Source organism: Marmota flaviventris, chromosome 10 (genome assembly GCF_047511675.1).
Source record: "Marmota flaviventris isolate mMarFla1 chromosome 10, mMarFla1.hap1, whole genome shotgun sequence".
In the NCBI taxonomy this organism is placed as follows: domain Eukaryota; kingdom Metazoa; phylum Chordata; class Mammalia; order Rodentia; family Sciuridae; genus Marmota; species Marmota flaviventris.
Genome location: NC_092507.1, coordinates 54,740,798 through 54,753,334, shown reverse-complemented (window position 1 = coordinate 54,753,334; position 12,537 = coordinate 54,740,798). Strand labels below are relative to the sequence as shown.

Here is a 12,537-nt window from a genome sequence, read left to right as displayed (position 1 = left end):
GAGAAGAGGAATTCAAGAGACTTGTAAGGGCGGCTGGTGCAAATTACATGTAGCGGTTCTCTTGGGAACAGGGTTTTTCAGGGTAATCTGTGAAACAGTACAAATGCTGATAGGGTCAACATGTCACTTAAGCTTTCCCTCTTTTTCTTAAGGCCCCCCCAAATAGCCTTGTATTTGCCCATTTTCTCTTTTCATGTCCCCCAGGACTTTTTTTTCCCCTGCTGATGAACATTAAGGACCTTTTTCTTCAATAATTGAATTTAAGTCATTAGACACCCATCACTCACTCTCTGGCGCGCCCAGGACCTTCCTTCCGGCGAAAGTCATGACCACTTGGAGAGTCCACGCTCCCCCCTTTCCTCAGAGAACGAGCAGCTTTGTCCTTAGGGAAGTCTGACGTCATCACACTGTATGGAAGACAAGTTGTGCAAAATGGCAAAAGAAATATCTGAAAACCTTTTAGTTACCCAAATACTGTACATAAATCCTTTACCCAGCCTTTTAGAATGGCCAAGTGAGGTTTCCTCAAGAGCAATACATAGTGTGTGTTGATATTCTGGTCACTATAACTGGAAATAGAACTCTGAGAACTTTTATTTATGCAACAGTATATCTAATTCACCCAAGTAAATATTAAATTGCAGAACTGGTAAAGAGGAAGAAAGTAATTGAGAAAAGAGCCACATGTAGAAGATGCTATTCCACACCCACACCAGAAACCTGTATTTTTATTACTTCCATAGTTAATCTTTGCAAATGATTACTAATTAACACATGTTGTTGTTGCTATAACTTTAAAGATTAAAATGAACTGACTTCCCCTAAGAGGAGTTGTTTGTTTTTCTCTATCAAAAGCGGTTTATTTTGTAAAGGGTTAACAGGACTTAACTTCAATGAAGTGATTTATTGGAAAACCTACCTCTTTCTCACAAAGGCTTATTTAAAATCTAGAAGCAGTGGACTTCCAGACTTGCGCCCTGACTGCGATGCCCTCACTGCCTACCTCTATTCAGGTGTTCACTTAAATTATTTCATAATCTGTGCATCTCAGAGCCCTAACACTGCGCTAGGCAGGAACAGGAACAGGCAGGGGAGTGTGAAGGGCCAAGATCACACCACACATTCCAGTATTCTCAGTGCCAGGGCGGGCCCTGGGCGTGTGCCTGGGCATCTGAGCGGCCTGAGCCCCGCTGGGCCTGTGTGGATGAGGCATGAGTGCTCCTGCAAGGGGACTAGGGATGTGGAGAGAGAAACACAGGCGGCCAGATGACGGAAGTCGTTTATGTTCTGCTCCAAAGTCAGAGGCAGCCCTCGCCCTCCTTAGCTATTTCCCAGCTGCCCCCGCAGGCCGCGCCCACCCCGGGAAGACCCCAATTGGAACTTGAGTTGGAGGTCCCTAGAGGTGCAGCAGCTGGCCACAGGAGGACCACCTGGGACTCGCGCTGCTGGGCTTTCTAGGGGTCACCGCGCTGGGCAGCTCCGCGCGCGCGTGTTGTGCATCACCTTAGAAGCCCTGGCACTTAGGCAGGTGGGGTCCTAAGGCCCGGACCTATTTCCAGTTCCCAGATTTAGGGTCACGTTTTCTTATTTGTTGGAAGAAAGAGGAAAAAGGTAGTGGAGATATCCCGGTCATGGAAGGCCATTTCTTACTATTGAACCTCCACCTCTCCAACCACTTTTCCTCCCCTCCAGTCCTGTGCACTGCAGATAGAGCTCCCTTACCTACAGCCCAGCTATGGTGGCGAGAGCTGCTCTGCAGGGGGCCCACCTGGACCTCGGCTCATTCACTGCGGGCACGGGGCAAGCAGCCTGGCTCTATCTGCCAGGTCTCCCTCTGCCAGCGGCTGCCCGCGCACTCCCCCTGGACTCCGCGACTGGTCTCCAGGGTGACCTCCTCAAACAATGCCCTCCGCCCGCCCCGCCAGACTTGGTACTCTGAGCCGCTCTAGGGTTGTAGACGGGGCCACCCTGCAGTCCACTGCGTTCTGGGATTGCAGAGATTTGGCACTCAAGACGCCTCTCCATCTTGTTCCCTTTTCCGCGGTTGTCAGGGGTAGGAATAAGAAGTGCTGCGGGATTGCAATCAACACCCCCCCCCCCCGCCCCGCCCCACCCCACCCCTAAGCATCTTCCCCCTCCAAGGCACAAATGGTTGATGACAAGGGTAAGAAACTTTATCTTTGTCAGAAACTGTTTGTTTTATTCAGTTGTTTCAGCAACTTTATCAAGAAAGGATTCTTCTTCCTTTACACAATTAGAAAATTGAGATTCTCTGATATTAAGTAATATGCCCAAGGGCTCCCCTGGAACACAAGGTATTAACTATGGCCTGTTATCAATGCCGGGGCAGAACTCTTCCTAGCCTACCAAGGTTAAGAAACTTTGGAAAGGAGGCTGCTATAACTAACAAGCCCTGTTCCCCCTTCAGTAACCACCCCCTTCTCCAAGAATATCAGTCCTCCCCAACAAAAAAGAAAACAAAAAACCCCAGGATGTAAACATTCCCCCCAGCCCCTATTGGAGGAAGAGATAAGGTAAAGTCCCCAGGATCCTAGTCCAGTGCATAGGCTCCTGAAGAGTGTTCACTGTAGCCAGCATTAGCTGATGATAATAACTCACATTAGGATTACAATAAAGCACAGTTAACATAGTGTTGGACGGAGAGCATTGAAGTTTTCTGGCTCATCCCAATCCCCATTCACAGGAAAAAATCACCAGTAAAGCATTGCTTATTGAATATTTACCCTGGATTAATTATGAACTGCTAAGTGACTGATAGATAAAACAAAATAAATTAAATGAAATCATTTAATCTGTTCAACAACCCTATGATTTTGGAGCCATAGTATTCTATTTTTTTAAGGTAAGGCAATGGAGAATTACTTAGTAACATGCTCTGGTCTACACTTAAACCATGGGACTGGGATTTGTCTGATTCTAAAGCCCTTGACTTTTGTCAGACCCTTGGCCCATCATCCCCACCACAAACATGCAATGAAATGTCCCAGACATGCACATAAATTTTTAAGAGGCTGGCAATAAAAGAGGTTCACAACTCGATTTATTTTAATTTTTTTTCCAGAAAAAAATCACATTTCAATAACAACTTACTCACAGGTAGAATTAAACTTTATTCTGAAATGGGAACCTTATTTGCAGTAATGTGTCATGACAAATAATTGCATATTCAAGATTTTGTGAAATGAGTGATAGGGCAAGTTAGGAAGGAAAAAAATTTATAAAAATCAGTATTTACAAAAAAGTGATATCCACACTTTTTCTAACTTATAAGGCAAGTAAAGTTAAGATGGTCTCACGATTATCTCCAACAAGTCAACACTTTGTGTTCATCCCCAGCTCTCAGCAAAAGCTCTGCTCAGCTCTGCAGGCAGCAAGCATCTGCAGCTTTGCTGGTCTCCTCTGAGATCTGCAGAGAGGCAACAGACCTTCATCATAGCCTGAGCCGGAAGGGTGTCAGAATAAAGTATGCCCTGTATAGGTGGGCATGGAGTAAAACAAGGTGAGGCAACCACATTTTGACTAAATTTAAAATGTATTTTGAGTATTTTAATCCATAATTCTGATTATAAATATTTTATGCCCAAGGCATTTTGTGAAATGATATACTCAGCACAAGACTGTAAGGAAATTCAGTATCTTTTTGCTTCATAGATGATGAACTCTAAATAATATCTATCACCAAATCAATGTACAAACAGACACTATTGTTCTTATTTAAATAAATTGCATTTTACCGTTAGACCACAGCAAAATTTCTCTTGAGTTCCTTTTCTAGTTTCTTATTGTACAAGTTAAAAAAAAAATCAATGTCTTACATTGTGTCTCTTAGTAGGAATGTAAATGAAAATTTGACCATTTCATTCATACAGATCTCTTCCTATCCAAGTGAAAAACAAACAAAAAGACTTCTTAACTAAAATACAGTAGTGTTCAAAGAGCCAGAGCTGTAAATTACTGCTTGACTATAGTGGAACTCTGCTCATAGATGGATCAGCATAATATCATACTAACACTTGGCTTTTCAGGAAAAAATCTTTAGTGGCAATTTCCCAATTCCCTTAGATTTAAAGAAAGAGAGAGGGAGGGAAAAAGGTGGGGAGGGAAGGAAGGGGAGGAGAAAAGAGATGGGGGGTGGAGAATATAAATGAATGAATGAATCAGAAGCCAATCCCTTTCTTCTCTTTCATGCATATTCACATAACAAAGTAAGAAATAAATACTGACCTGCAAAATCAATACAGCTTTAAGATTTTTTCATCCTAACAACTCATAAAGAAAAGAAAAAAAATTAAAATCTTTCTTTGCATCTTGGGACAGTGATCCTTGTAATAGTCATTTGGTGTATTATTTAAAATGGCTTAAAATGGTAACACATACATGAATAACATTAAGCATTTGTTTTGCCATAAAAACGTCAATAAAGTAATATAAAACTGAATAAGGAGAAATTAACATTTGCATGATATACTCATTCAGTGGAACATTTTGGAATTATAGATGGCTTATGCACAAACTCTGAATGGATTAAAAATTGATCTATATTTAGAGAAATGTAAAGTAATTCAGCTTTACTGTTTTTCTATTTGTAAACAGACAATTTACCCAGGAATTTTATAAAGGAACATTATCCATTACACACACACACACACACACACATGTATATATATAGATAGATACTGATTTGCAAAAAATAAGCAAAACAAACAATAACTGTGAAATGCTCATTAAAAGAATGTGGAGTCCTACAAAAATCTATGCTAAATAGTGCATTGTTCTTAGCTTTAACTAAAATGTTTTTCATATAATTTTTAGCAGGCTTATGTAAAATACTGTCAACATTTATCTATCATGATTTGGTTTCTTAAAGCTGTTTGCTAAAATATGACTGTAAATTGCTCACTAGCATTAATTTCACTCTGCCAAGAATTTGGAAGATCTTTAACAATTGGGGGCCAGATGTGCTGTTCATAGACGCAGGTCTTAAAGACAACATTTAAAACAAAACAAAACAAAATGTGTTTCATTGTTTTGCTTACAAAAACTTTAGGTGAGAAAGTTACATTCACTAAGAGATACTAATGAAAAGAGATAGCATGAAATGGAAGAATTCCCTTAAAGTTAAAACAAAATCCTAGAAGCATCTTTTCAAAATTTTCCTGGCTATATTATTTGCTGTTTTTGAAATATGTATGAGTATTAAAAGAAAACTTTTCTAAAGTTTTCCAAGATATGCTTAGAAATAATGTCTTACTGATCCAATAACTTTCTTGAGTTTCGTTAAAACACAATATTTATTGTCAAAAATCCAAGCAGTGAGGATTATGGTATAGGACCACTCATTTTTGGATCACAATGAATATTGCCCAAACTTGTGGACCTGAAAGTGGATTGGAAAATACCAGTGTGTGGATTAATACAGTCCAAATATATACTTTACATCTTTTCTCTAAAACATTAAGGGGTACTTAAAAATATATTTCAAAGTCAAAACATCTTTTCTTGCAACCTTAAAGATGTATTTAGGAGAGGCCAATGCACTACTGCTCTAAGGATAGAAGAAGGAGATCAGAAATACTATAAATCAAAGGAAAAATAACTTCAAGAATTAAAATTAGAGAATAAATTATTATACCACTGGCAAAGGGTGACAGAGGACTTTTTTCTTATAGAAATACCCTTTAGATTAGAAATTACATACTAAACCTGAGGATGAAACAAATAGTTTCACAATAGTCAACTTGATAGACCTTAAAATCTGATATCCCTTCAAGAAGGAGACTAAAGTTTCAACAGGACATTTAAAATGCAGCTGTAGCCGAGAGTGGTGGCACATGTCTATAATCCTAGTGGCTCTGGAGGCTGAGACAGGAGGATCTTGAGTTCAAAGCCAGTCTCAGCAAAAGTGAGGAGCTAAGCAACTCAGTGAGACCCTAACTCTAAATAAAATACAAAATAGGGCTGGGGATGTGGGTCAGTGGTCAAGTGCCTCTGAGTTCAAAATCCCTGATACCAAAAAAAAAAAAAAAAAAAAAAAAAAAAAAAATTGGCACAAAAGAAAGGAAGGTGTTTGTTGTTTTCTTTTGATATTTGGAGATTTAAGCAACGTACTCCTATCTCATTTTTTTCCTCTGTATATTCCATGGACAAAAAGTAATGAAAAAGTAACCATGGTTAATTCATGAGTAAGAAAGTGGTATTTCTATACTGTTTGATAAATAAAAAAAAGAAACAAAAACCAAAAAGCCCCATTTGACTAATTGTTTTGACTTATTGGATTAATTTCATGGAAACCTGATACTTATATTAATTTTTAAAGTGATTTTTTAGAGCCTGCCTTGATTTTGATATTATTAAAAATCCTAGTTTTATTTTTTAAAAAGTTGCTAATATAAAAATCATGTGACAAAATGAATACATTTAGACTAAATGGGATTTGGCTTAAATGTACATTCTTCTGGGGAGAAAAAAGCAGAAACAGCTGTGTGCCCACACTCCCCTTCTTGGTAGGTATCTGCATATTTTACTGTATCAGCAACTTATGAGAAACTGATTATTTTGAAAAATTCAAAAATAAAAATGATTGGTGCAACTCTTTTAGAATAAGGCTAATTCATGCCTGAGGCACTGGGTTCAATTCTCACCACCAAATATAAATAAATGAAAAGTTTAGTTTAGTTGTCAAATGGACCAAGAAAAAAAAAACATTAAAAAAAGCCTATAAAATAAAGAAGGCCAACTCACAAGATAGAGGTCTGGGTGTCCCTTGCAAGGAAGGAGACATTTATTAGAACTTGGTATTGGGAATGAGTGACAATATATGATACTCCTACTATCTCAATTCTTTTAAGACAATGAAGACAAGGACAGAGAATTGAAAATAAGAGAATGCATTTCAAGCTACTTTGAGAAGGTGATAGCATAACAGAAGGACTCCAAAAGAGAAAGGTAAGAATTTTTCTAGGAAAATAATTATAAAACTATCTTTTTTTCTAAGACTGAAGGAAGTTGACTGAATGAAAAATAAACTCACTAGAAAAACGATATTCAATTTAAAATTTAATGCTTATATTAATATATAAATTCTGATATAATGTCAGAACTGAAAAAGATTTTGAAGAATGACTAGAGCAATGATTCTGAAATTTTGAGTGCTTACCAAAATACATATTCCTAAATTCCATCCCTGGAGATTTATTAATTCAATAAAAACTTGGGGTTATAGTGATGACTAAGACCACATCATTGTTCTCTTATGTGAAGATACAAGTGGTCCATATACTTTGAGAAGCACTGATTTTTTTCAACAATTTTGTTATTAAATTATCCTTATTTCAAGGCTAGTTTTTCATATTGTCTTTTACTTTGGCATTCAAATGGAGTGTGTGTAATAAAATAAAATAGGAGATTCCCCCCACCCACCCAAGGACAAATTAGAAGAGCTCAAGATGGCTCCTGTGCCCTCAAATTAATTGGGTATTCTAGTTGTAGTACCACTTTGGGTGAATTAGTTCATCTATCTAAGCCTTAATGACATCATTGGTAAAACAGGAATTAAAAGGAGTACTTAAACAATTTTTGGATTTTTATAAGAAATAAAGGAGCTTATATCTGTCACTGGTACACAGCAAGCACTCAAGTATATGTTCACTTTCACAGTGTACTGATTAACATGAATGTACAAGTTTCCTTATAACGCCTTAAAAATGGTTTATCTGAATAAAGTGGAATTGTGGAACTTCAGAGTCAGAAGATACTTTACACCTCATCTGTCTGTTGTCATGGTATTTAAATTAAGCTGCTGGAGAAGCTCCCTCATTGCTTTGAGATGTTTTGCCTAACAGAATTCCATGTAAAATTTTATTAGAAAGAAGTCCTGCTATGAAGAAAAGCCTGAAAACCACAGCAGTCCCAGCCTCTCATTCTAAAGAAGAGAACTGAACAGCATAGAAACTTATCTAAGGTCACGCAGCAGGAGTAATGGTAGAACTAATGTACTCATCATCTTCTTTGAAAAGAAGATTTTAAAATGGAAATTTGTGTAATTATAGGTCAAACATTTTTCAGATTGAGATTGTGTGAAAAAAAAATACAAAGCCCAAAAGAACATCTGTAATTTGACTTTCTGAGGATTCTGTGTATTCACTCAAAATCATATGAAATGTGGGCATTCTTTCCTTAGAGGTGAATATATTCCCCAATACCACACAGTGAATTTTCATTTGATTGTAGATGAAGTGAGTAGAACTTTAAAATGTAGTATTTAATTCTTAGTAATTATACATTCCAATTATGATAAAATTCAGACTAATTATTAATAAGAATTTATTTTTAAAAATTTCATAAAAATATGGGATTTATTTGAAGAGAAAAACATACTTTTCATCTTGCCAAAATAAAGCAGTACCATTTATACTTTCTATCTTGTTAGAGCAGAGGCTTTTTGAATCAGAATGTTCAGGAAACAGTGTTCAGGTTAACTAGAACTTTTTTTTTTTAATTTTAACCCCTTATACTGCAAATCATCTTAGGATGTACTAGTCTACTTTGTTCTGACCTAGGAACTGATCATGAACCTGACTTGATATGTCTTTGATAACTGAGACTTTTGCATTGTTTAGGATCTTTTTTTTTTTTTTTTAAGAACATGAATTCTTATTCTACAGTACTGTGAAAATATAGGCTTAACCTATAATTAAAAAAAAAAAAAAACAACAACAACAACAAAACACCAAAATCTAAATCCCTGATACAAGCTTATTGTGTTATTATTTGACCTATTTTCTGAAGGGGGAAGGAATACATTCTTATTGAGGTTCTGGTTATTCAATATTTAACAATTTTGAAATCAATGACTTCCATTTGGTTTCATGAAGGCCAAATATGGGGTCATAGGATTTCTTCATAGTTTCAGATTTAGTTCCTGGAAACATTTGAATAACGTTAGAGACTACTGAAATCTATATTTTTAATTACATTTTTTACAATATCAACAAAATTATTCTTTGGAAAAAAATTGTGTTTAATTACTAATTCAGTCTAAATCTATATAAAATAAAATATAAAGAGAAAAACATGAGAACCAGTAATATTTACACATTTTTAATATGCTTTGTGTTAATATTCAATGTTTTTTCATGAACTGATTATTTAAAAACCACGTTTTTATTTTCTTACTATGTGTAATTCTCAATTTTCTGTTGTGTGCTCTCCATTGATTTTAGTGTTCTGAATTTTCCCATGTTTTGGGGATTTAAAAGTTTGCATTTTTCAAATTTGATTTCAAAATCAGATTGAATATTTTTACTTAAAATGAGTATATTAATTAGTTTGTTCAAAAAAGCTTCAATACTACAGGACTTTGGGGAACCAACTGACTGCTTGTTTGAATAGTCAGAATTCTTTTAAGCTAAAACAGGTCATTCTAAACATTCTCTTGGTAGCAAGCATTGATTGAAGAGTACAAATATTAATTTAAAAATTTCCACTATAAACAATTACCAGTCACAATCTCATTTTAAAAGTAAGACCTAAAAAATTTAATTTCATTCTAAAATTTAAAGGAGCCAAAGACTCTTGGTCAAATTTGAGTGAATATAAAATGAAATTTAGCAGTTAATGGCAAATAGAACAATTAATTTCAGTTATTTAATAGTATAACCCAGAATAGGACTTAGTTTATGTTTAAAGTAAGTTTTATGACTTAAAGACAGAATAACATTTTCAGATCTTAATGGGGGAAGATTTTATGATTGGGACTATTGAAGGAGTTGTCTTTGACTCCCCACATCTTGGGGCCAGACTGAGAAACTGCAATTTTTATGGTACCTTGGGGCAATGAGATGACTTAGATGACTCTTTTCTTGATTCCCCAATAAGAGCAAAGATTGACAGGTTTATACAATGAATATTAATCATCCCAAAGGAAATTTATTATACAATGATGTGAATAGAATTTCATTTATAAAGCTTATTTGTTCTTTCCCAAATGATAAAAATGATAACAATTAAAATTCTCCTTCTGAATCTAAACAGGGAACTAAAAATTATTTTCTGAGATTCTTATTCTCAGTGTTTTGATTCCTGTGGGTAAAGAGGAAGACACGAGGTGTCATTCCCCCAGGCTGGATGAGAGAGACCATCTGTTCAGAGGAATTGTGCAAACATTGTTAACCAGTTCAACTATGGAAAGTCTTAAATATTAAAGTCACAATTTTGGTTTTAGTCTGACTGGTTATTCAGCAATCTCCACATTTGCTAAACTGCAGAGAGAGGGGGAAGTAGTTAAGATTTTGACATCTTCTTTACTCTTGATTATAATTTAATATACTTAAACTTTAAATATGAATTGCTTTCCCTTTTTACACAAGTTATAAAAATAAGAGGCCCTGTTTATAGTTTGCATTTTTTATGAAATTTGCAGTTTGAAAAAAAAGCTCTTTAAAAAGTGGTAATTAATGCTTTTCTTTGAATATGCTGTAACCTTAGAATTTTTTTCTGAAATAGTTTCTGAATTTAACCCACTAAACATTTGAAGATAGACTTTTTATTTAGCACTAGAGTAAAACATACTAAGGACTGAAGAAAAGAAAGTTTCTTTTTTTCTTCTCGTTCCATTTAAGTTTCTTTATATGTGGCACCCCCTTTATGACAGCTATCAATATTATATTTAAATTTTATATATTGACAAAATGCAATCTACCTCTGTAAGCATTGTGCCATTCAACAGTACTACAATTAAATTTACATACCACAGTTTAAATTACATCCATTTCAGGAATGGTAAAATGCTAAAACTCAAGTGTCTAACTGCCTTACTGGAATGAGAATACAATTTACAAATACAATAATTACATTTGAAAACCATTAACAATATTACACCTAGAAGTAAATACTGTAGGATTGGTCATCATGGTGTGGTGTAAGGAAAATCACTGCTGAAAGCCATCGACTTTCCAGCTGATAGATCCCAAGTGCAGACATTGGTTTGCTTTCATCAAACCAGAATTAAAACCTGTTTCTCATACAACAGTTCTCCATTATATGAATCCTTGCATAAGATTTTATTAGTTATCTGCCAAGTATTTTCCTGCAAAACAAAACAAAACAACATATCAATATATTATCTGCTATTTTGATACTGTGATTATTATATAGGTAAGATTTCTATTCCTTTTGCCCTATCCCTTGGAGCCAAATATTGCATACTTTACGTTGCAATAATAATACAAACTACATAAAGGTTTTTGTTTGTTTGTTTGTTTGGTACCAGGGATTGAACTCAAGGACACTTAACCACTGAGCCACATCCCCAGCCCTTTTTTGGATTTTATTTAGAGACAGGGTCTCACTGAGTTGCTTAGGACCTCACTAAGTTGCTGAGGCTGGCTTTGAACTCATAATCCTCCTGCCTCAGCCTCCTAAGCCATTGGGATTACAGGCATGCACCACTGTGCCTGGCCCACTATGTAAAGGTTTTTAAACTTTCAATTTTCTACATCAGCTAGTTGACTTTTAACACTTCCATTTTTTGCAGAGGTTTGAGTTTTGCTCAGAATAGGTGGTGGTGTGTGGGGTTTCCCCCTGCATGTCAGAATCCAACTTATTTTAGGAAGGGTGCTCATATAGTTCATTTTCCAACTTGGTTTATTTTTGAGAGTGAAAGAGATAATTAACAATCATGCCAACATAGCAGTTTAGCAGGCATGAAAGACAGGACTTGGGGCTGAGATAAAGCTGAGTGGTAGAGTACTTACTTGTCTAGCATGCGTGAAGCCTTGGGTTCAATTGTCAGCACCACAAAAACAAAACAAAAACAAAAACAAAAAAACCCAAAACCATACCAAACCAGGATTCATCCTGGAAAATTATACTTGACAAATATAATCAGCTTGTATTGGGAGCCCTCCCCCTGCCCTACTTACAAAAACAAAATGAAAAAACCTAGCCTTTGTGCAAAACAAAACCTGTCTCGTAGTCATGTTCATTTCATGGGTAAATGGTTTCGATCTGTGATTTGTATTCTTTAAAGTTGTTATTAAAGTGAAAATAGATTCTCCTACTTCTCAGCTAAGCTTGCCACATCTAAACTCTATGAAGTCCTGTTGGAACTAAAAGTTTACAAGAAGTCCAATACTCCCATGCCTTAGGTATGTCAAAAATTTTGTGTTCTTTTTCCTTTTTTAAAAACGTTTTCAGAAGGTGATAAATTCAAAGACAAACAGCATTTATCTTATTTGCCAATATAACAAAAGTAGGCTTTATTCCATTGACCTCAATACACACATGTGCATAGTGGGTGACTCATCAGCCAACATAAGAAACAGAGCTAGCATAAGTAGCCTTCCTGATTTCTGACTTCCAGGTCATTGTTCCATTTGTATTTCATTCAACTATTGGTTTGGTTTGATTTCTAATGGGGAGTGAGAAGAAGAAGGAAAATGGTGAGAAAACTATGACCTATTCCTCCTTAATGAAGAGTAGCAAAAGCAACCTTATTTTTGCAAATAGAATTTGAGA

General features: G+C 35.7%; 1 protein-coding gene across 14 annotated transcripts in view; it reads right to left on the bottom strand.

Moving 5' to 3' along the window:
- Positions 1–8,326: 8,326 nt before the first annotated feature.
- Sgip1 (SH3GL interacting endocytic adaptor 1) overlaps positions 8,327–12,537 on the bottom strand; it is a 201,273-nt gene continuing 197,062 nt past the window's right edge. For all 14 annotated transcript variants that reach the window (XM_071617925.1, XM_071617928.1, XM_071617930.1 and 11 more), the window contains one exon: positions 8,327–11,107. In XM_071617925.1, coding sequence (XP_071474026.1) covers positions 11,085–11,107 — 23 coding nt within the window. In that variant the 3' untranslated portion in view covers positions 8,327–11,084. The remainder of the gene's footprint in view (positions 11,108–12,537) is intronic.